The sequence below is a fragment of the Procambarus clarkii genome, chromosome 27, assembly GCF_040958095.1.
Source record: "Procambarus clarkii isolate CNS0578487 chromosome 27, FALCON_Pclarkii_2.0, whole genome shotgun sequence".
NCBI lineage: Eukaryota > Metazoa > Arthropoda > Malacostraca > Decapoda > Cambaridae > Procambarus > Procambarus clarkii.
In genome coordinates, this window is record NC_091176.1 from 26,938,715 (window position 1) to 26,963,484 (window position 24,770).

The 24,770-nt window shown below is 43.5% G+C and overlaps 1 protein-coding gene, 1 long non-coding RNA gene and 2 other non-coding genes across 16 annotated transcripts in view; 3 read left to right on the top strand and 1 right to left on the bottom strand.

The window, feature by feature from the left end:
- The window catches only part of Stacl (Stac-like), a 723,254-nt gene extending 706,451 nt beyond the window's left edge, over window positions 1-16,803 (top strand). For 12 of the 13 annotated variants that reach the window (XM_069332474.1, XM_069332475.1, XM_069332481.1 and 9 more), the window contains 4 exons: window positions 3,141-3,223; window positions 7,701-7,890; window positions 12,220-13,387; window positions 15,737-16,803. In XM_069332474.1, coding sequence (XP_069188575.1) covers window positions 3,141-3,223; window positions 7,701-7,890; window positions 12,220-12,321 — 375 coding nt within the window. In that variant the 3' untranslated portion in view covers window positions 12,322-13,387; window positions 15,737-16,803. The remainder of the gene's footprint in view (window positions 1-3,140; window positions 3,224-7,700; window positions 7,891-12,219; window positions 13,388-15,736) is intronic. The other variant, XM_069332482.1, reaches the window with a different exon arrangement.
- Window positions 14,970-15,040, top strand: TRNAG-GCC (transfer RNA glycine (anticodon GCC)). Its single transcript has one exon. It is a non-coding gene; the product is annotated as a tRNA-Gly (tRNA).
- Window positions 15,364-15,434, bottom strand: TRNAG-GCC (transfer RNA glycine (anticodon GCC)). Its single transcript has one exon. It is a non-coding gene; the product is annotated as a tRNA-Gly (tRNA).
- Window positions 16,804-16,957: 154 nt separating the features above from the next.
- Window positions 16,958-24,179, top strand: LOC138369302 (uncharacterized). The gene is made up of 2 exons (XR_011229806.1): window positions 16,958-17,825; window positions 18,206-24,179. It is a non-coding gene; the product is annotated as an uncharacterized lncRNA (long non-coding RNA).
- Window positions 24,180-24,770: the final 591 nt, after the last annotated feature.

Sequence of the window (24,770 nt, forward strand, 5' to 3'; positions counted from 1 at the left end):
CAAGCGAAGGAAGAAGTTTGGAATTGGGAAATATAACAGACGGGCTGACCGCCTTGCTGACACGATGTGTGTGTGGGTGGTAGCTAAGCTAAGCTTTCTCTCATCTGTGAGCTGTATGTGTGAGGTTTTTCACATGTGTTTTTAGAACATATGGATGTCTATAGATGAATACTATGTAGCTTTGGCATCAAGTCCACTACGGGCTCACCATAGCCAGTGCTACTTAGAACTTTTATTGCGAGTAGCTGAATCTAAAACAACCACAACACACATCCCAGATGGTTGTGTACAGGTTTTGATGGTACATGTTTATACCTGATCAACCAGGCTGTGATTCATACGTCAGGCTGCGAGTAGCCGCGTCCAACAGCCTCGTCGACCAGTCCAGCAACGAGGAGGCCTGGTCGCCGACCGGGCCGCGGGTTCGCTAAGCCCCGAAAACACCTCAAGGTAACCTCAAGGTATGGTCTGTTTAAGGATGTTTTTGGCAGAGGTCACGACCTCTCCGCAGGGTACAGTCGCACCTCCACAGATCTCCAGTATCAGCTAATAATACTGGTAATAACTCCAAAAGGAACACTTACGGGCTATTCATGCCCGTGCCACATTTTGGGTGGCTTAATCTTCATCAATCAATCAGAGGGGATAGGGAGCTGTGGTCTGTATGTCATGTTGGAATTAAGCATTGTGCTGCTGGGTTTCCATCGAGTAGATCTTATCTCTGGGGCCCCAAACTGTGGGAGTGGGGCGTCGTCTTGGTGTAATCTCTCTAACACTGGGTCGTGTAACATTGTGATAAGTGTTCCACGTCCTGGTGGCTTGTTGCTCTTGCTGTTCAGTGGGTGTATATTCAGGGCCTCGTGGAGCTCCTTCAACTGTTTGGTCATATTATGGATAGTGTTTGGCAGGGCGTCGCGACGCCGTGTTTTACGCTTCCTGTTGTTTCTGCTTGTTAGTTTCCTTTAAGTTTGGTAGTGGTACTGGAGGGTATTGGAGATGCAGCCGGACTGGAGCCTTATATAAGTGTACTCACGTATTTGTGCTTGCGGGGGTTGAGCTTTGGCTCTTTGGTCCCGCCTCTCAACTGTCAATCAACTGGTAGCAACTGGTAGAACACACAGTGTGACTGTGTGTTCGTGCCGCGCTCTGTACACTCTCCTGCAGTTTTCGCAAGGCTCTTATTTTTTGCTTTATTTTAATGTCCTCTTAATCTTAAGTCCCAATATTGTGCCTACACCCGTGGGGTGGATAGACGGTTGTCCAGGATAACGGGGCTCTGGGCTACTTTTAACTGTGTATTATTTTGATCGTTTGATTGTTGGTACTCTGGCCTCTGTCTAGTAATCTCTCCCCCTCTCTTCTGCCCCAATTAATCCCTCTAAATCCACCCCCCCCTCCCCAACCCTCTCACTACCTCATCCACCTTCCTCCCCTCTCCTAAATCTACCCCCCTTCCCCCACCTCCACACCCCCGTACCCCTTCCCCCCCCCCAGACGTGGCCGTGTGGCCAACATTAACAAGTGTTCCTCCAGCCTGGCCCAGCGTCTGCCTCGCGCCAGGTAATCTCACTAATGGATTGAATGATCGACGTCGCCTTCTCACCCAGGACAATGCTTATATATATATATATATATATATATATATATATATATATATATATATATATATATATATATATATATATATATATATATATATATATATATAAAGAAAGCTGCAGGAACACGCAAGCCATAGATCACTAAGAAATCTAATTGACCCGGCAAGGATTCGAACCCATCCGTCCAGGATCACCCCTTGAACCTACACAGTACCGTGACCACCACACCAATTAATGATCGTCTAGTTAGTCATTTAATTCATTATAACAAGAAATACTTGTTATAAGACTACCCAACCACTTGGGCTGGACGGTAGAGCGTCGGTCTCGCTTCATGCAGGTCGGCGTTCAATCCCCGACCGTCCAAGTGATTGGCCACCATTCCATTGATTGGCCATGTGTTACTCTGTGTGCTTATATTTTCTCTGTAATTTCGAAGGGTAAGACAGTCGTGTAGACGTTCTGGTCCTTGTCAGTAATTGAACTCGGTCCCGTGTAGCTCGTGTCATATTTATTGGGTAGCGGGGAAGGAGATCTGGATTACATATGGTTGGATTCCCCTCCCTCATAATTAGTAGTTTCGCTCTTATTGTATTGTTGCTTTCTGTATTACATGTATGCATGGTTTGTGTCTTCATTTTCCTCTCTGGATCTTCCGTTGCTTGGCCGGGGCTTGTGTGTAACAACCTCCACAGCTTATGTTTTCTGATATTATTTGTTCAAATATTGTCGTCTGTCTATTCGTTTGGCACCTTTAGTTTCCTACAAAATCAATTATCCCTTCGTGTGTGTGTGTGTGTGTGTGTGTGTGTGTGTGTGTGTGTGTGAGATGGCCTCAAGCCTCAAAATAGAGCCTTGTAGGCCTATTTAAAGGCTTGAGGCCTTGCCTTCTAAATCTTCTCCTTTGTAGGTCATATTGCCCACTAACTCTCTTTTCTCTCCTAATTCTCGGTGTGAAGATTGACATCAATTATTAATCCCATCTTGGGAATGATCACTGGATGGATGCGTTGGGTGCTCAAGAGTGTCACAGGAACCTTTGTCGTCTTTAGGTATAATCCTATATAACGGACTCCTATGTAAACAAAGCTCTGATGTTCTCTAATCCCAAAGGCAATGGTGACTAGAAATGCCTAGGAAGAGCTAATTTGTTAATTAGTAATCATTTCCATGCTGGTGTGAACACCTTGAACTTTACAGAGGAGTCTGTGGTTAGGGAGATACTCTCTCTGACTAGGATTAATATATACTCTGAACCATTATATGTAGAGAAATGTATATTCACGTTGACCCTTTTTCCCTGGTGCTTCTCTTTTTTCCCTCCCTTTAGACCTCTGTCTTCCTCTGATTCTCCCCCTCAGTCCTTCCTCATCCCACTCCCCCCCCCAACATCACCCTTCACCCTTACCTCTCCCCCTCACCCCCTTACCCCTCACCCCTTACCCCCTCACCCCTTACCCCCTCACCCCTTACCCCCTCACCCCTTACCCCCTCACCACTCTTCCTCCGCCTCATCTCTAACTGGACACGTCTCCACAGAAGCCCCATCGCCTCCTGCCCACCAACCTGTATGTCGTCCTCTACAACTTCACCTCCAGACATCCAGACGAGCTCGACCTCAGGTGAGCCCAGCCGGGGGGGGGGGAGGGCGCCAAGTGACCTTCGGTGAACCAAATAAGGTGGTCAGGTGACCTCAGGTGAGCCACACTAGGTGGCCAGGCAACCTCGGGTGAGCGAAGACAAGTGATCACGAGTTGAGCCGGTAGGTGGCAAGGTGTTTTCAAGTTAGGTGTCCAAGAAAGCCAGTCAAGTGTCCAAGGAACCCAATCAGGTGTCAAGAAACCTAATCAGGAGTCCAAGAACCCCAGTGAGGAGTCCCAAAAAAAAACAATCAGGGATCTAAACACACAGCCAGGTGTTAAAAAAAATATATTCGGATAATGTTCAAACAGGTGTTCACAGAAAAACTCGAACCCTGGGCAGGGGGAGGGTACTAGGGTATGACTCAGAAGTCCAGAGGAGCCACAGGAACCCGAGGAAGGACTTCCATGGTGCAGGAACAGTGAGCAAGTGGAGTGAGAGCGCGACTTGGAGACAGCAGAGCCTCACTTAGTACATAATGTCAAGGTAAGCTACAGTAAGACGCCCAAGACGGTCAGCAACAATTGCAAATATGCCTACTGGCGGCTGAGTGCCGGGTCCAGGAGCTGAAGTTTATCGCATACACATATTGGTGTGTAAACATATTAGACCAGGTGAGACTGAGGGTACTGGACCAGGTGAGGCTGAGGGTACTGGACCAGGTGAGACTGAGGGTACTGGACCAGGTGAGGCTGAGGGTACTGGACCAGGTGAGGCTGAGGGCACTGGACCAGGTGAGGCTGAGGGCACTGGACCAGGTGAGACTGAGGGTACTGGACCAGGTGAGACTGAGGGTACTGGACCAGGTGAGGCTGAGGGTACTGGACCAGGTGAGACTGTGGGTACTGGACCAGGTGAGGCTGAGGGCACTGGACCAGGTGAGACTGAGGGTACTGGACCAGGTGAGACTGAGGGTACTGGACCAGGTGAGGCTGAGGGTACTGGACCAGGTGAGGCTGAGGGCACTGGACCAGGTGAGGCTGAGGGTACTGGACCAGGTGAGGCTGAGGGTACTGGACCAGGTGAGACTGTGGGTACTGGACCAAGTGAGGCTGAGGGCAGTACGGGAGACAATTAAAGGAGAACATGTGTGAGGTGAGAGGAGAACTTTCCTCCTCACGACGGAGAGAACAACAATGTGCGTAGGAGGAAGAGAGGAGGGAGAGAGGAGGAGGCGCGCAGATATACAGAAAGTGAGAGGGAGAGAAATAGACGTGAAATAAAGAGGAGTTAGTGAGATATAGAGAAAAGAGGGAGAAAGAAATGGGATAATGTAGAGACAGGCGTGTGTGTGTGTGTGTGTGTGTGTGTGTATGTGTGTGTGTGTGTGTGTGTGTGTGTGTGTGTGTGTGTGTGTACTCATATAGGAGAGTACACACACACACACACACACACACACACACACATACCCAAATTATGCGGCGTGGCATTATTAAGTGGTTCTGATTGATTACAATCTGAGTGGCTCTTGATCAAGAGCCACTCAGCCACTCTCCAGACTCCACCCCCCCTCTCCCCCCTCCTCCCCCCCCCCTCCTCCCATCAAAGTGCTATATAGTCGTAATGGCTTGGCGCTTTCTCCTGATAGCTCCCCGTTCTTGATAAAGAAGAGGCGTCACCTCAAGAGGTCACGAGAGCCGCAGGGGGGGGGGGTGAACGACACGTCGCACGTATATAAAGAGAAAAGAAGTGTTTGGGCAACATGTTTTTTTTTTTTGTTCACCTGATGCCTCTGTTGACCTAGCACGCAATAGGTACCTGGGAGTCAGACAGCTGTCAGAGTAGGGAGTAAGGAGTCAGTACATTAGACTACCGATGATTGGAAAGGCGGTGCTCAAGAGCTTCTACAACTCGATCCAGCAGACAAGTAGGTTAATACTCATGAGTTTTGGCAAGTGTTTGATAGTTGTCTGCGGCTTCGTCTTCGTCTGTGGCCGCGGGTGGCGCCCTCGCCTGCACCTGGTGTGTACATGAACTGGTGTACACACCGGTAACCCTGTGTGTACACGCTATGGCGATGGGGACCATGGCACATATACCGACGTGCAACGCAATTTAGAAAGTAGACATCGGACATATTTAATTTGTACAGACCGGAAAAGATTTTTATATTTACGTTGCAAAGACAAACTAACCTAACCTAACCTTCCTAGGCCCTAATAAACGCTATTTGAGGCCTAATATAGTACATATGTGTGCTATACTAGGCCTAGGAATATTTAAGTTTGTTCCTTACCTTCATTTTTTTTGTTTTGCACTCCATAAATTGAATAATACAAATCTATACTATCTAATTCCTTAGTACGTCAATTTTTGTACTATGGTGCACATGGTCACAAATGTACTATATAAAGAGAAGGACGGGTTGTACTGACAGCGTCACTGTCGTGACCGTCATCACTCTCCTGTCAAACAGTTCACCGTCACTGGGTACCGGGCTCAGTGGTCTTGTCAGCCAGGTATAGTGAGCGCCTCTAAGGGAGCCGGTCGGCCGAGCGGACAGCACGCTGGACTTGTGATCTTGTGGTCCTGGGTTCGATCCCAGGCGCCGGGGAGAAACAATGTTTCAGAGTTTCTTTCATCCTATGCCCCTGTTACCTAGCAGTAAAATAGGTACCTGGGTGTTAGTCAGCTGTCACGGGCTGCTTCCTGGGGGTGGAGGCCTGGTCGAAGACCGGGCCGCGGGGACACTAAAGCCCCGAAATCATCTCAAGATAACCTCCTTCCAGACCAAGAGACGAAGCTCATATACTCGCCCAAAGTGTTGTACTGAGCCAACACAAGACAGTCTGGAGATCGCTTTTTGGAGGCTGTGTGTGTCGGCTTGCACTCAATAAGGGGGGGAGGGAGCTATCAGGGGGGGAAAGCACCAAGCCATTACGACTATATAGCACTTGGAAGGGGTCAGGATAAGGCTTTGGGTTCAGGCCTGGGGGGGGGAGAGAGGATTCTACCCCCTCGTATAATCTACAGCACGTTCAATAAGGGGGAACTTGCTGTAGATTATACTAGGGGGAGGAGGAGAATCCTGAGTTCCTGATATGATAGTAAGTTCCTTACCCCGAGTTCCTTTACTCTTACCGCATTAATTTGCCTCATGGGTAAAATTCCAAATAGTTAAAAAGAACCAAAAGGGACGAAGAAGAAGAAGGGACGAAACGTCGTCGTCCCCTCAATTTCTTGTGTGTGGTCTGGTCAACATACTAAATATCCTTAACTTGTGAAATGAAAATAGTCTTCATCCTCTCGTTTCTCCCCCGTTTACCTGACACTGTCATCCGCGTCTCTGTGCAGCTGTGTGTGTTGATAGTTATAAATATTGAAGTTATATTTGTTTAATGAATTTACGACAGTGAAATGCTTAATTAGCCCATAGGTAACCAGTGCCAGTTGCCTGCTGCTTCCTGTATAAATTAAGAGAGAAGGGAACAACATTATTGGGTTATAGAGGTTATAGGAGAGCCATTCCAGCCGTTATCGGGTACTTATAATAATCTTTACGTCAAGGATGGGACGAGAAGGTTGTTATTCTATCTCAGTAAATGTGGGTTGTTAGGAAGGTGAGGCGCGGCCTTGTTACTAAGGCCTATTACTCTTGCACGCTGACCTGGTGTGTGTACACTGTGTGTGTGTTCCTGACCTGGTGTGTATACACTGTGTGTGTGTGTTGCTGACCTGGTGTGTGTACACTGTGTGTGTGCTGCTGACCTGGTGTGTGTACACTGTGTGTGTGTTGCTGACCTGGTGTGTGTACACTGTGTGTGTGTTCCTGACCTGGTGTGTGTACACTGTGTGTGTGTTCCTGACCTGGTGTGTGTACACTGTGTGTGTGTGTTGCTGACCTGGTGTGTGTACACTGTGTGTGTGCTGCTGACCTGGTGTGTGTACACTGTGTGTGTGTTCCTGACCTGGTGTGTGTACACTGTGTGTGTGTGTTCCTGACCTGGTGTGTGTACACTGTGTGTGTGTTCCTGACCTGGTGTGTGTACACTGTGTGTGTGTTCCTGACCTGGTGTGTGTACACTGTGTGTGTGTTCCTGACCTGGTGTGTGTACACTGTGTGTGTGTTCCTGACCTGGTGTGTGTACACTGTGTGTGTGTTCCTGACCTGGTGTGTGTACACTGTGTGTGTGTTCCTGACCTGGTGTGTGTACACTGTGTGTGTGTTCCTGACCTGGTGTGTGTACACTGTGTGTGTACTGCTGACCTGGTGTGTGTACACTGTGTGTGTGTTCCTGACCTGGTGTGTGTACACTGTGTGTGTGTTCCTGACCTGGTGTGTGTACACTGTGTGTGTGTTCCTGACCTGGTGTGTGTACACTGTGTGTGTGTTCCTGACCTGGTGTGTGTACACTGTGTGTGTGTTCCTGACCTGGTGTGTGTACACTGTGTGTGTGCTGCTGACCTGGTGTGTGTGTGTGTGTGTGCGCGCTTCTGACCTGACCTTTCTCCTAACAGGGCCGGCTACAAGGTCACCGTGACGGACACGTCCGACCCCGACTGGTGGCAGGGAAAGTGTCTGGGCAGGACCGGCTACTTCCCTTCCAAGTACGTCACCCGACTCAACGGGGGTGAGAAGCCTCTCCAGGTCACCCACAACCTGCAGGTCACCGACGGTGATAATGGCATCAAACTCCTCAGAGATCAGGTGAGGACCAACGGGGCTGAAGCAAGGAAACAACTGGCTTGCAAGGACCAGTTGTGGGGGAGCAGGATACTGACAGCCTTGCAAGGACCAGTTGTGGGGGAGCAGGATACTGACAGCCTTGCAAGGACCAGTTGTGGGGGAGCAGGATACTGACAGCCTTGCAAGGACCAGTTGTAGGGAGCAGGACACTGACAGCCTTGCAAGGACCAGTTGTAGGGAGCAGGACACTGACAGCCTTGCAAGGACCAGTTGTGGGGAGCAGGATACTGACAGCCTTGCAAGGACCTATTATTACAAAAGTTGTCATAGCTTATAATACTGCAGCTTTCAGGTCTGGGAATTTCTTAGTTCTTCTAAATCTGAATTAATTTCTTTAATTTGTATATTTCTAATAATTGCATTAGATAGTCCAAAGTCATAATCAGTGTTTTCTTTCCTGCAAGCCTCATTGGCCAATCGATCTACAAAGTCATTTTTCCAACTCCAACATGGGATGGGATCCACACAAATTTTATACAATAGTTATTATCATTGGCAAAAATTCCATTCCATTTAATATTACAAGCTACTTCAGACATACATTGTGATGGGTTATTTAAGGACTGCAGAGCACTTTTAGAGTCACAGAATATCACTCCACCACCATTGAGCTTAAGATACTCAGTGGCTAGATAAATACCCAATAGCCCAGTCTGTGTCGTGCTTGCCCAGTTGTTCAGTCTCTGGGTACTAGACATGATCATTTCATTCCCTTTATATACTGCACATGCACAACCTGTTCTACCAGTGCCTAATTGCACAGAGCCATCAGTAAAGGCATAGGATTCAGTTGGTTTGAGATTTTAAAGATGACTGTCAATAGCTTCTAATGTTATACATCTCATAGTTTCAGTGATATAAACTTATTTTACACTGATGCAAAGAGACCTGCACATCTTTCCAAGGGGGAATATAGTGAACAGTGTTATCGGGATCTCTTCTTGAGGTTATCTTGAGATGATTTCGGGGCTTTAGTGTCCCCGCGGCCCGGTCCTCGACCAGGCCTCCACCCCCAGGAAGCAACCCGTGACAGCTGACTAACTCCCAGGTACCTATTTACTGCTAGGTAACAGGGACATTCAGGGTGAAAGAAACCTTGCCCATTTGTTTCTGCCTCGTGCGGGAATCGAACCCGCGCCACAGAATTACGAGTGCGCGCTATCCACCAGGCTACGAGGCCCCCTGGGATTAAGACACATTCAGTTTAAGAAGATTATAGGCACAACAACTGAGCCACACACTGAAAGGAGCTTTTTGCGGCGGATTGAGAGAACAGTCAGAATTGTTTAGAATGTATTTCAATTTAATCTGAATAGAGCTTGGGGGGGGGACTATTATTTTTCAAAATTTTAGCGCAAAACATAGTACTAAGTAGAATTTTTCTCTCGTAAATGGAAGGCAATTTTAGTTCCTTTCTCATGTCAACAATTCTGACAGTTCTAAGACAACCCAGGATGATGTGCATGGCATCATTCTGTACTACATCTAGACCCTGTAATTGTTTAGGAGAAAAATTAAGAAGATGCAAGCATAATAATTAACAACAGATCGTATAAAGGCAATAAAAAACTATGAGCATATTTTATGTTAATGCCAAATCCTTTGTCAACAAGAATTTTGAGAGGTTTAAGACGCTCTTTTGTTTTTGTCCAAGGTTACTGATGCGACTTACAATACAATACAATTTTATTTAGGTAAGGTACATACATACAATAAATATTTACAAGAATTGTTTGACTTATAGGTAGAGCTAGTACATACAATGCCTAAAGCCACTATCTACTGATACTACTTGTATCATTAACCTCGACTCCAAGATATTTATAAGACTCACAAGTCTCCACGGGCACTCCATTAATAGTATAGTTAACATGAAGAGAATGGGGAATAAGAACCCTTGTTTTATCAACAGTGATTATGAGGCTACATTCTACTACTTTCTTGGAGAATGCACCAAGTAACACTTGTAGCCTTGGTTTACTGTGTGCCATAATACAAATATCATCAGCATAACATATAACAGTTTCCGTAGGTTGTACAGATATGTCATGGATAAGTTTGTGCATAAATATATTTAAGAGCATAGGGCCTAGGACACCACCTTGAGGTGTGCCTAGTTCGAATGCATCTGTTCTTGTACTTTTAACTCCTTTAAATAGGACACTAGCACGCCTGTTGGATAGGTAGCTCTTTATCCAACTCAGAAGATTACCTATGATTCCAAATTCAGCAAGTTACTCTAATATTATTTTGCCATTCGCTACATCGAAAGCTGACTTTAGGTCAATAAAGGCCGGTGTCCCATCCTGAGAGTGTAGAAAATGTTCAGCAAAGCATGTTTGCGTGCTACACTTGGGCATAAACCTATATAGGGTAGGAGCCAGTTTTTCCTTGACCTGAATCATTACACGATTGAGAACAATTCTCTCCAAGACTTTACACATGCAAGATGTAAGGGAAAAGGGGTCTGAATTTTTTAGTTAAGTTTAAGAATTGGTACTATGAGACTTTGTGTCCATTTCTTAAGCAAGATACCTTGTGAGAGGTTCATTTGATAGAGGTCAAGCAGAGGGTGGCTAGGGACATCATTCGGTAAGCTCAAGATGTTATAAGTTATACCATCCTCACCAGGAGGCAGTTTGCTTAGGTTTCCCTAATGCTGATGTCAGTTCAAAGGGGGTTATAGCAAACTAATCTGTTAAATCTGGTGAGGAACGTGCTATTTCAATATTAATGTTTCTGTTAATGTTGGTATGTCTTAAATGCTGCTGTATATCTTGGGGGTAAGAAAGAAATTTGTGAGACACTAGACCATTGAGCTAGGAGCATGTCAGCATATTCTGCAGGAGTATGATGAAGCTGAACTGGGGCTGAAGGTTTGGTAATGTTTTTAATTTTGTTCCACATTTCTGATAATGTTGTAGTTCTATTGATACCTTGTAGGAATTGTTCCCAATATGTGTCCTTAACTTGACCCTTAAGCTCGCGAAAATCTCTGTTGGCATTAAGGAATGCAAGTAAATTGTCAGCTGTTTTGTCTCGTTTATAAGAGTCAGCAGCTGAAGCACTTTAGCTCTGCAATAATAATAGGATCCTCTGTCCAAGAGGAAGAACGAGTGTTCTTTTTTTTTCCTTGATTTAACCCAGGTATCATAATAACTGGTAATGATACTGACAAGATCATTGTAAAAGTGGTCCACTGATACAGGTGTATACCCAGTGTACCACTTATGTACATAAGCCTTAAAGTGCTGTTTAAGATTGTCTGGAATGTTAATTTTAACCTCAGGATGATGATTAGACCTAATATCCGCTACATTGTATTCACAATGTATTGCAAAATGATCACTTACTAGTCCCGGGATGAGCTTAATGTTGACGTTGCTATCTGCTAGGCTGTACCCAATCACATAATCCAGCCTACCTCCCAATAAATGTGTCTGTTTAGAACGACTCCCTGGTGTTGACGATCTGAAGGGGGGGGGGGGTGATGAAGTTATATTCTAACCTATTTTCCATTTGGCGGCCATCTTGTTTTGTGAAGTTATTTTTGAAGACTCCCGTGTCAAAATTATCCATCTAATAGTGTTGTTTTCCACATCGAAAAGTACAATAAACGATCATAAAATGTTCATTTGCAGTTTTTTTTATTGTTTGGTGGGGGGGGGGGTATTATTGGTGGTATATTGACTCGACTACATGAAAATAAACTTTCCCATGTAGAGTCATGAAATAAAATAGTGTGTATGTGCTCAATTGGTAGGGAAGGTGTTGACAGAACATTATGGAAACATATATCGTCTGGAGACCTCCATCAATGAATTATTGCAATATATAATTATGGTCAAAAATTTCATCGGGGCATCTTATTTGGAAATTAAGTTTTTGGACATTATTAACACCTGATGTATTAAATGAACAATTCTACAAGGGCCGTGACGAGGATTCGAACCTGCGTCCAGGATCATCCCAAGCATCAGGTTCGAATCCTCGTCACGGCCCTTGTGGAATTGTTCATTTGATGCATCACGTTATTGTGATCTCTGTGTGTGCAACCCGTCCTCTTAAAAATAACGTCACTTTTGGCTCGTATGCGCACTACAAAAAAAAATCCCAAATTTATTTTCAATATTTTTTAATTTTCAAATTACGTCCATATTCGGCCATACGGGCAAACGGCCAAAAGCGACGCTCTTTTTAAGAGGACAGGTTGCTGTGACCTGATGTATTACTGTGCTTCCTTCACTACTCCTGCAATGTTATGATAACAGCATAACTTCCTTTCGACAGATCGTCATTCAGATCGGGGAGGAGGTGGAGGGTATGGTGATGATCCGCAACGGTGACAACCAGCAGGGGGTGTGTCCGCTCAAGTACCTGCAGGAGGCCTGAGCCTCGTACTCGCGCTGGCCGGCCAAACCACTTCCACATCAATTCCTGTTTCTCGTTAAGTCAATGACTCTTCAGTGAGACAAATATACTGTGGACTCGGTGTAAAATGAAAATCTTTCGAGGAATATCCAAAACAATATTTGAAAATATAAAAGTACTGAAGTAAACAACAAACTAGAGAAAAGACAGCTGGGGGCAGCAGTATGCACTCGTGGAACGCCGAGTGCCCGCGGGGAGCTGGGTTGGGGCGACGAGCCAGGGACCTGCTCCCCGGCCTGAGGGTTGGGGCTACGAGCCAGGGACCTGCTCCCCGGCCTGAGGGTTGGGGCGACGAGCCAGGGACCTGCTCCCCGGCCTGAGGGTTAGGGCTACGAGCCAGGGACCTGCTCCCCGGCCTGAGGGTTGGGGCTACGAGCCAGGGACCTGCTCCCCGGCCTGAGGGTTGGGGCTACGAGCCAGGGACCTGCTCCCCGGCCTGAGGGTTGGGGCTACGAGCCAGGGACCTGCTCCCCGGCCTGAGGGTTGGGGCTACGAGCCAGGGACCTGCTCCCCGGCCTGAGGGTTGGGGCTACGAGCCAGGGACCTGCTCCCCAGCCTGAGGGTTGGGGCTACGAGCCAGGGACCTGCTCCCCAGCCTGAGGGTTGGGGCTACGAGCCAGGGACCTGCTCCCCAGCCTGAGGGTGACGCCGAAGACTGTGACATTCATTCCTGAGAATTAGTTGTTGTTGTTGTTGTTGTTGTTACTGTTTAGCTCTTTTGCACATAAATGTGGTCTTCACTGCACTGTTTGAAAGCTGATCGTGGTTCGTATTTACACTGGGAGTTGCCCCTGACAGCAGTGGATGACCTATCAAGGGAAGGTGCAGAAAATCTCCCATATTCATTTGTACATCTTGTCTGCATACTTCAGTATGGACCTATAAACACACTATGAATTTATAGTCTATGTCGCAAGGGGGAAATAATCATAATATGGATAAAAAAGAAAATGAAACTGAACTAGCAGAGGAAAGCAAGCCAGGCCACTCCAGCTACTTAAAATGTATCTTCTGAACATTTTAGAAGGTAAGATACAAGTCTTAATTGTTCTCTCCTAATCATTCCCATATTCCTTAGTCCTTAAATGTTTTTAAACTTTCCATCAACATTTGATAGGATCACACCGTCTTTTCAAACTTCTATTATACAATGTTAATAATAATGCAGTGTATTGCATAATGCAGGCACTATAACTGTTGCAAGTTCAGGGATATATACACCGAGAGGTATACCCAGTTTCTCGCTAGATGTATAAGTTCAGGGATATATACACCGAGAGGTATACCCAGTTTCTCGCTAGATGTATAAGACTGAACTATTTTCAGTATAAAATTCTGCTTGCTGGTTGGTCAGTAGGTCTCGTGGTGGCCTTGACAACACTCCTGCCGTTGATAGATCTTAAAAACAATGCCTGGACGAAACAGGTGCGTAAGAACGCATCCTCAGGCTAAGCTTAGTCAAGCTGCACCCCACCCTAACGACGCATTCAGGAATTTTAGAAAGGAGGACTTTAGCAAACCAGTGTTCGTAAAAAGTTCAGATGTCATCAATTGTGCAGAGAGACAGTATGAAAATGACGTAGCAAATAAAGCCAAGAGCCAACCAAACAGCTTCCACATCCACGTCAGGAAAAAAAGCAGCAGGGCAAGAGATGATGAAACTGAGAAATTAAGAAATCAAGTGCACAAAGAATGACAAGGTATGTGAAGAACTCAACAAGAGATATCAGGTGGTCTTCACAATAGAGCAACCTTGAGGTGCTTCCTCAAGGTTGAGGAACAAGGAGAAGTTCTCTTCTCCTTTTGTTTGAGGGGGAAACTCAAAGTTTGAGGTTTGAAACTGTCCCAAGTTTGAGGTGCAAGGAGAAGTCTCTGAATTGAGAGGTGACGGCGGTAAACCAAAGCACCTTTGTTAGAATTTGAAATGACTAAAGATGAGGTTAGGGGGCATCTGCTGGAACTGGACACAACAAAGGCTGTTGGACCTGCTAATTCCACCATGGATACTAAGAGAGGGAGCAGAGCACTATGTGTGCCCTTCTGTATGGTGTATAATAGGTTACTGGAAACAGAAGATCCACCAGAAAGTTGGAAGATAGGTACTGTAGTCCGAATATACAAAAAAGGGTAACACAAAGGAGGCACTGAACTATTAATTAGTAGATTAGCAAGCTTGACTTGTATTTTTGAACTGATATTATGGTAAAGTTATCTAATTAATTTTAATTAATTTTGTCGGAGACAGACAAGCTTGTAGTAAGGTCCCCTCCCCCCTAATGTCGAACTAGTGACACTCAACAGAATGTAACCCCACAACAAGCTGACTAACTCCTGTGTACCTATTTACTGCGAGGTGAACAGAACCGTTAGGTGATTAAAAACGTGTCCCAGCCAGTTCTGACTCGCCTGGTATTCCCGACTGAGAGTCGGGAACGAACCCAATTGTTTGGACAGACGCAATTTCTGTGCTTGCCACAGGCGTATTTTTCGCAGATACTCTCCAAGTCCGAGAGTACTGTAGGTCCCAGTTGATGCAATTGGTGGACGATTCAAAGCAACAAGAGACAGGTTGTTTCCTGTAATAAAATAAACACTTTATCCGCGTGTCAGCATCGGTGGTTCAGTGGTAGAATTCTCGCCTGCCACGCGGGAGGCCCGGGTTCGATTCCCGGCCGATGCATCGTTTTGTTATTTATAGGCCTGACAAGGTATTACATTTCACACAGAAGGCGCATCTCTAAATCTTAAGATTAGAGGTTGTGAAAATATTCGTTAGTATCCCCACCTTTGACGTAGGAGAACGGGATACAACGCTAGTGTGGAGGACCAACATATATGTTGACTTGGATTCGGCAACGAATGTTGGTTAGTGAATTTAGACCTACTGTGTATATCTGTTCCAAATAACACTTGGAGCAAGAAATGACTCCTTTATAAATATTTCTATGAATTTTCTTGAGTAGTAACTAAGTGTTATATTATAGTAAAAAAATACTTAAAGGATGCATCGGCCGGGAATTGAACCCGGGCCTCCCGCGTGGCAGGCGAGAATTCTACCACTGAACCACCGATGCTGATGTGAAACTTTGTTATAAAAAAAAAAGCTAGCAATCTATTGCTGCTTTTGAATCATTCTTAACTGCTTCAGTTGGACCCCTCTCCATCGTTGGGTCCTCCCGCGATGTAGACCCCATTCCATCAGCCTGTTTTGTAGAGTGAGAGAGGGTATTATCCTCATAGGAGGATGGGCTGGCTTGTGCATGCATATGTTTTCATACGTATTCCCTCAACCAGTATACATAAGAACAACTGACTTTTTCCAGCTTTTTAAATCATTAACTTGATGAATTTCAATAATGTTGTTTCAATTTTTCAGCTTCAAAACTTGAATCGCCGTCTCTTGGATAATGCCTTCCTCCTGAACAATGCCTTCCTCAGCGGCCGCCTTCTCTACAGTGATGTCGAGGTCCACTACAGTCACTTGAATCCTGCTTTCTCAGCGTGTATATCCTCTCACGTGCAGTCTGTCTCCTGCCCTATTACCTTTAGCCTCACCAACACTCTTTGACCAATCCTTTGAGGTTTGCATATAACTATTAAGATAGGCAATAATTTCATTATTATGTATTTTGATACATATCCTCCGTATTTGTTTCTTTCGTGGGGGACTAGAAACGTTGGTCCCAAGACTACATCTTCTCACATGTGAGGCTACTTCGTCTCGCTCTGGCCTCACCTGCGAGGCTTCTCTACACACACCTTACCTGCGAGGCTCCTGTACATCGTCCCACCCTTACCACACCTGTGAGGCTCCTTTTCATCTTGCCACGCTTGCCTCATCCGCGAGGCTCCTCTACACACCTCACCTTCTCAGCTCGCCCCTCTCCTTCCTCCCCACCCGACTCCTCGCCAGTCCCAGACCCCTGATAAGCCTAGCTCTAGTATTGACTTCCTGGCACTGCTTTAGCTCTTGGTTCCCCTCTAAAATTACACATGGTTGGCTCTGCCTTCCATTTATTCCTCACCCTCTTCCCCCCCCCCTCATTCCCCGTCTATTATATATCGTATCTCTCTGCTTCTTCGTATTCCTCCATTTACCCTATACTGCTCCACTTCCCTCCGTTTGCAAAATCCTTCAGGGTAAAGGAGCCCCTGGATAAGAGAGAGAGCTGTCAATGTTATCCAAGTGGTTCTATTATCCATCCCTGCTTTCCTCTCGTTACCTGACAAATAGGATAAACAATGAGCTTATATAAAAAGATGATGTAATTTTCAACAATATTTTTACAGATTATAAGAGATTAGAATCTTTGTATGGCCTTGGGTCCTTGAAGTCAAACTCACCTGTAAATTTGGTCCCAGTGGTCGAAACGTATATTACAGCAAAATTTATTATAACATAGCTGATGCAGTACTGGCATATATATATATATATATATATATATATATATATATATATATATATATATATATATATATATATATATATATATATATATATATATATATATATAATATATATAATAATATATATATATATATATATATATATATATATATATATATATATATATATATATATATATATATAATATATATATGATATTCATTTTCTAACGTAGAACGTCAACAATTAGTTAAAAGTAATTTTTTTCGTACAAATATTATTGTTGTTAGTTTACTTCGTTCATATACTGCCCGTTTTTTCTGTTCGCAAACAATGTAAATCATTGCCACTCACATTGATGAAACCTAATGATAAATTTTGTTTATCTGAAGCATTATATTTCAATATTCAGAATTATTATTTTTTTCAGTAATGTAAGAAAATGAATGGTAATTTTTTTGTCCATGAATTTTATCCTAGTCTTAAATGTTGACGAGGTAAACTCAGGCTCCAGTTAGCGGTTATTCCGACAACATAGTTGAGTGAAAGTATGTCCGCGGCCGCTCGCTGTATTATAATATAATACTATTATAATGTAGCTGTATAGTGTGTGGCTCTGGACAGAGTGAACTGTTAGTACATTACCATGTGCCCAAACGGTGTATTACACTTGTAAGTTGAAAGCCTGCGCTGTATTATCAAGAATATCTACGAAAGTGTAATGTGAGATCCCGTATACCGTAGATGTGACTCTACATCACTATACTATACTATACTATACTATACTATACTATACTATACTATACTATACTATACTATACTATACTATACTATACTATACTATACTGACACTGTAGTGAGGGACCGCTGTGTCAGTGTATAACCAAAATCGACTCATGACGGTGCATCAACAATGGCAATATTTTACACTACATGACATCATCAACATGTAATTTACAATATCTTACGTCACCAACATATAGCGGGGACTTACGGGCTATTCATGCCCGTGCCACCTCTTGGGTGGCTTAATCTTCATCAATTATAGCGGGACTCCTGGTTCAGCCTTGACGTCTAGGTTACAGATGCAACTGGGAGATTGGTGAACCCCGACAGAGAGAGTGCATCTTCTGCCAAACTGTCACAGAAAAGCCATTACTTCACTATCTACTGGAATGTGAAGCAACCAATGACCTTAGAAGAGCTTTAAGAGTTCCTGAATCATGCAGTGGCCACCCTGAAGCCATCAACACAGCCACTCTCCTGGTCAACAAAGGTGTCCAGCAGCTGGACACCCTCATAAAGACTGTGAAGCAGTATCCTCCCCCGCGATAACAGCTTGATGGTTAAAAGCAACCTCAGAATACTGAGAAAAAAAAATTGTACCACTTACGGGCTATTCATGCCCGTGCCACCTCTCTTAATCTTTATCAATCAATCATCAGCCTTGACGACGAGCGGACGTCTGGACACCTGCTCTGCCTGCGGGCCGCCGAAACATGTGACGCGATTTTACTAATATAGGACGTCTGGCGCTCGCCTAGGGAGTCACAGGGACGTTAATCAATTTGTCCGGTTGTTTTTTCGGACGAAGAGACGGTGTCTGGCGCCGCCTTAGCAGAGAGGTGGCTGGTCTTTGTGGGTTCCTGGTTTGCCCTCTCGAAATTGTGGTCGGCTGGCTTCTGCTCTGCAGGTCACCTGGAAGGCTTTTAGTGTATTTGCCCAATTTCTTACGAGTTCAGGAGGAGCCATCGCTTTTCTACCGCGACTTTTGCTTGGCTACCCAGTGTTTTGTGTGTGGCGTGGGGGCCGACGCCTGCCTCCCTAGTGGACTCTTGGAGGTCATCAGACATCTGCCTCAGGGCTTTGAGCTTTACCTTCCAAGGGAACGCCGGGACACATCCGGCCCCACTACCGTCGTGACCCCAAAATCAAACAACAGCAACATATTGCTGTTAACAATGGCAGATTGCTATGCTGTCTTGATAACTGGTTTATTATTACTATGCTTTATTACTAGTCGGCGTTCAATACCCGACCGCCCATGTGGTTGGGCACCATTCCTTCCCTTTATACTATCCTAACTCCTAATCCTCATTCCTTCCAAGGGAAGGGATGAGGATAAGGAGTTAGGATAGTATAAAGTTTTGATAATCATGAATGATAATTACTAGTTTATATATATATATATATATATATATATATATATATATATATATATATATATATATATAATACACACACACATACACAAAAATACGTGCAAAATAAAGTTCAATATTAGCTTGTTGGTAATTATAAATGCGAATTCATCCGAATGAAATTTTTGCAAATTGCACAAAGACCTCCCTACAAGAAGTGGCAGTAAGTGTACATGTATTTCATGTTAGATAGTTTTAAGCCACGAATCGATGTTGATCTGTTGCTCTACTTTCTCCGTGAGAGTGATGCTCAGGCGTGCCCAGTTACCTCTACCTCTCCCACCTCAAAGGGCAGTGCAGTAATGTATTATAGTTATGAGTGACAATTGAAATATGCTTAAAGGAATTATTAGTAGTCAGACAAACAGGTTTCGTAAGTTAACATTTGTACGTTTCCAAATTCTATGACACTAGCTTACAGTCATTTAACTGTAAGAATAATACAAAATATACAAGATTATTAAATTATGAATCTATATATTGATGATAAATAGCCTAATGAACCAGTAGCAAATGGCTGTTCATTGATGTTAGCCGAGTTATTTGTGAGGCCTCACGCTAAAACTTATGGTTTGAATTATGCATCACTGAGAATTTATGATCAGCTAAGCATCTGGTTACTTTTTAGAGCTGCGAAATATTACCGTAGTATTTCACGTATTCACGTATAGTCCAGAGTACTACTATCTCTTTGGTAGGAAGTGCACTACCTTTTTATTTATTTTTATTTTACACAGGTGGGTACAGGAATAGACCACTACTGACTCCTATTAACAGGCTGAGAGCTTTTCCTTCCCATAGCTCATAGGCAAGCTTTACCCACTAGTTCCCCAAGAATACGACCCTCCGATCGTTTAGCAACCAGGTACCTAAGCACTGCTGGGTGAACAGGAGTATGGTTAAGGATTGGCACCTAGTCAATCCTCCCCGGCCAGGATATGAACCTAGGCCAAATCGCTCGCGAAGCGCGGGGCGAGTGTGTTACCAGGACACCAAGACTTCTTACACAGCACATATATAGATCTCTCTCAGCACTAAGTTACTTCACAATGAACCTGCTGATGTAACTAAACACCACCACAGCATAATTGTTTCTACAAATGTTGCCAGAGTATGTAGCATCGTCATGACTGTTGATTCTGCTATACTCCACACAGGTGTCCTGAGGTGTACAACAGACCTGTATTCCACCCTAATACATACACCACATGGTGTTGAGTCGTGTAGAACTGACCTGTGATCCCCCCTATACACTAGTTTATGTTGCCTTCATACTCTTTCTGGCATGCTGTGCGACATAATTCGTGACTAACTTTCCTTGATGTGAGAAGAAATTTAAAATTTTAAAACTGGAGCCAACTTTCCCTAGCTGCCCTCATAAAAGCTCTTGCTCGCATTATGTGCCATGCCTTTCTCATCCTCTCACCTTTGTCATACCCAACAACTACTTACGTCCTTGTAATACATGAATATTAAAAAAAAAATTAACTAGCAAGATCATGGCAGAAATGGGGTAGATTTCTTGACATGAATATTTAATCAAACTAAAACTTTCTATAGTTCGGCTCAGCTTATCCAAAAAACTGGTTAAATTTGTTTATACATTTTCGTAGGCTAGGTATGGATTAAAGTCAATAAATTGAGCTCTAGAAGCCCGGATCTTGCCACCTTTCGGTAGCATTAAGGCTATTGTTTAACACAAAATCTTACGTAAGTTAGTGTTTGCTCACGACGTCATTCTTAGATCAATCTATTTTCACCCTTAGATGGAAGTTTGGTAGATATATACAGCTGTAGTTTTATTATACAAGCTTAATATGGAGAGTAAAGACCTACACGGATGCAGAGACGCTACTTGAAAGATATTTACAAAATCACATTCAATGACATTGAAACAAATGTGAAAGAAAATATGCAATTTTGTCCTATCTTCGATATTCAAAATGATACGGTGAGAAAAGCAAGAAAGGCGTTTAAGAGAGCAGCAAGACTGGCATGAGGCTTCATGCGTTATAGCAAAGATTCTTTCCCAAGGCTGTTATTAAGGTAGCGTCCCAGCAAGCCAAAGCTGACCAGCTGTTAGGTGTTAGTTATGCCCTTGGTCAAACAAATTATAATGTAACTCTGACTCCCTTAAGAAAAAGAAAAGATCAATTTGAAGGAAACCAACAGTTTTTATATGGATTAAATATTATTATTCCTTCATTTTCTTTGTACCATGAGCGAGTCGTGAGTTGCCTTCTCTGTATATATAAATATATAAATAAATAAATATATTATAACTATACTGGAATTATATATGAAGTAGGCTGTTGGTAATGTTTCAGCGTAACGTGTACATTACAGATGTGAGAAACTTTGTACCTGGGAGAGAGACCCACGTGGCCCCCAGAGGCACTGCTGGTCACACACACACACATATATATATATATATATATATATATATATATATATATATATATATATATATATATATATATATATATATATATATATATATATATATATATATATTGCACCAAATAAAAATATATATATATAAAAATGGAATGCACGACATATCAAGTGGACACCATTGAGGGGAAAAAGAGGCTACGCGCTTCCTCGTACCCTAGCCAAATGTTGCTACTCTCTTACTTGGGAAGTTAGCCTATATTCACATATTTCTTGCTCTTTCTCTCTCTTACCACAGACACTGTTGTTACTGCTGATTGTAAGCAATAAGATGCTACACAACGGGTAGCCTTGTTGGGCATTTATTGCCTGTTATTTTAGAGGAGAATCAAAGGTCGCGTTTGAGAATATGACTCATTTAATAGTATATGAGCGGAGACTTACTACTTGACCTCTAAACAATTATTTGCGGCTTTTTGCAGTTTCAAATCTTTGTATTAAGTATCCTTATTTTGTTATTTATGTGTAAATATTTGTAAAGAGAGTTATTGATCAAGTGAATTTATAAAGTATTTTTATATGAGTCAAATACAGCGCCTAGTGTTATATAGGTGAGGCAGATTCTAGAATGCGACTCAAAGGTACCCTAGCCATAGTCTTTACACAATGTCATTTTTTTTTAATCACTCATTTTATGTTTGAGGTGCACCTGCTGTCTTCACCATGTATTATTTGTTCATATTGTCTAAGACCTGTGTACACAAATCTTTAGCATTACGGAACAACATCTTTAAGGCTCATTCCCCTGTTACATATGATGAAGAATGAGCCTTACGGAAGTATAATCGAAGGTTTATTTGGTCGCTCGTCAGAACAATCTATCTTTATATGCCGTCATAAAGAGATGCTCTTTATTTTATCACTAATTATATGGAGATTAAACTAGACACCATATAGGCGAGTGGAATGAAATAGGTATTTTCATATTTATAGTTTATCCTTACTGTCTCTATGTAAGTCATCGCATCACGTGGCTGCTCCTGCTTAGGAAAGATCTCCCGAAGCCATCACACCACGTGGATGCTCCTGCTTCTGCTTAGGAAAGATCTGCCGAGGTCTTATTACATTGTGGAGAGCTACCTTCAGCCCTCTCTGTGCCTGCTATCCAGTCATCACCTTAGTTCCTGTTGCGCATCGCGTTTCTTCTCAAGTACAACTGTCCTTTTCCAGACATTGTTGTCCATTAACATTCATACCTTCTCGAAATCTTTCCAGTACATCCCTTGAACTAGCGCCCTTTCTGTTTCACCAAGGAAATTCTCAAAAATCTCATCCCGTTTTCGAATTAAATATTTATCTAATTTCTCAGTAACAAGTTTCCTATTTGTACCGCCAATGTTTTCGAATAGTCTTTTGTTTCAGCTATAACCGCTGTCTTATTCTTTGTACAACTGTGTTCCTAGAGTCTGGCCCCCGACTCCTATCATCCCTCACTTTAAAACTTGATCCACCAAAGCCATCCCATGGGCGCTGCTTCACCCAATCATTGTTCCTCTTTAAACCTTGCTCCACAAAATGCACCGTTTTATCTAAAACAACACAATACAGTGTATTTCATGCCATTCATAATCGTTGACATTGTCCACCACACACCAACACACTCGCCACCACATGACACGTGTACCTACCTCTATAGTCCTTGTTCATATGTCACGTCCCAACTCTTCTTACCCAAGAGTTCGTCATCCTACAGACACGAAGCTCCGTACAGTACAGTACGATGCTCGGTAACACGAACAGCACTGTAACGCTTTTACACCATTAACGGCCACACACACACACACACACACACCTTGTTCTTGGCTGTTCATCACACCTGAATCGGAACACCTCGTCTACTCTCTCAGAGCAATTATAGTAGCATAGAAACCCTTCAGATGCCTCAGTTGTTCAAGTGGAGGGGAGCCTCAGCTTACCTACACAGTATGAATAGTATTGTTCTTCACTTACTAATAACACACTAGTTAATAGATATTAAACCCATGATAAATTTAATTAGCAGCACAATCAACTGGACGTAAACATTATTTAGGCCTAGAGTTTGCTTTCAGTTTATGATACGGCCCTCACTTTCAGGCAAGGGTTGCATAAAATAGCGGGGCAATGGCTTGTGTTGCAGTAATATTAGTCCTAGTTGAGTATCTCGTGTAGATCATTGCTCCACTGCATTCTTCCGTAGTTTCCAGATGTATTACCGCAGGTATCTAAGCAACCTTCAGTGGGTTTCCGAGAGATGTATTCCTGGAGGTATCAAGCCATCTCCGGAGGTCGCCAGTGTGTCTGGATAACCGGCCTCCCTCTTACTGCTACTTTCCTAATACCCATAGTTGACCTTCGTCACTACTTTTGGCACTCTGCCATCACCAGCGTCATATTACCACCACCAGTGCTTACGCTACTCTAATAACTTTGACACCACTTTAATGCCAGGATAACTTTAGATCATCATTAACTTCACTTCCACCATATCCACCTCTATTGTCAACACTTTCCCAACCATTTCTACTGCTTCCTTTTCCAATTCCACCTCCATAACCACTCATTGTTTCATCACAACCTCCACAATCACCAAAACTTCCGCCACCTAATTCCTTTCCAATGATGAATTGTTCAATGTTGTACTATGAGCTGTTCAGTTTCCAATGAATGCTGAATGTTTATATACAACACTAAGTCTCTTGCAACTGTTCGTTGTATGTAGTGCTATTGTTTGCCTAGTCTCAATATGTTACATTTTGTCAAGCATTTCATGAAATATACACCTTCCCTCCTCAAAAGATTTTTAATTGAACCTGTTGTGGAACGCCTGCAGATACAACCCAACAAACAACGGCCGCTGTGTGTTGCTTTTTTCCTCTATTTTTCCTTGCCACCTGAGGTGTTGAGGCATAACACAAGCCAGATGTTAGTGACTATTTCACAGAAGTTTTAATCCCGGAACGCAATTGTAAGGGAAAAAAAAGATATAACATAATGGCTAAAAGAAATTAATCTTTTAGGAGACTGTAGTTCAAATGTAGTGTATGTGGTGCCATATAACGACTAGCTATGCTAGCAGAGAGCAGTTTACGGCCTGTATAGTCATGGACGATCTCTCTGCCATTGTTGGATAGAGCAGAGTGTAGCAGGTAAGATTCAAGTTCGTTTATTGAGACAATAAGATACATCTCAAAAGGATAGAGTAGCTTAGGCTATTTCTACCCTTTTTCAGGTAAGGTAAGGTCACGACTGGACCTGACTTTGTTAACTGTCGAGATAACCCATTGCCCACTACTCCCAGTAGCGTCAGAGGAACCCATAATTCGCCCAATCATATGATGTTGATTGAGGGGCGACGACGATGGGTGGAAAGGGAGGGATTAAAATTG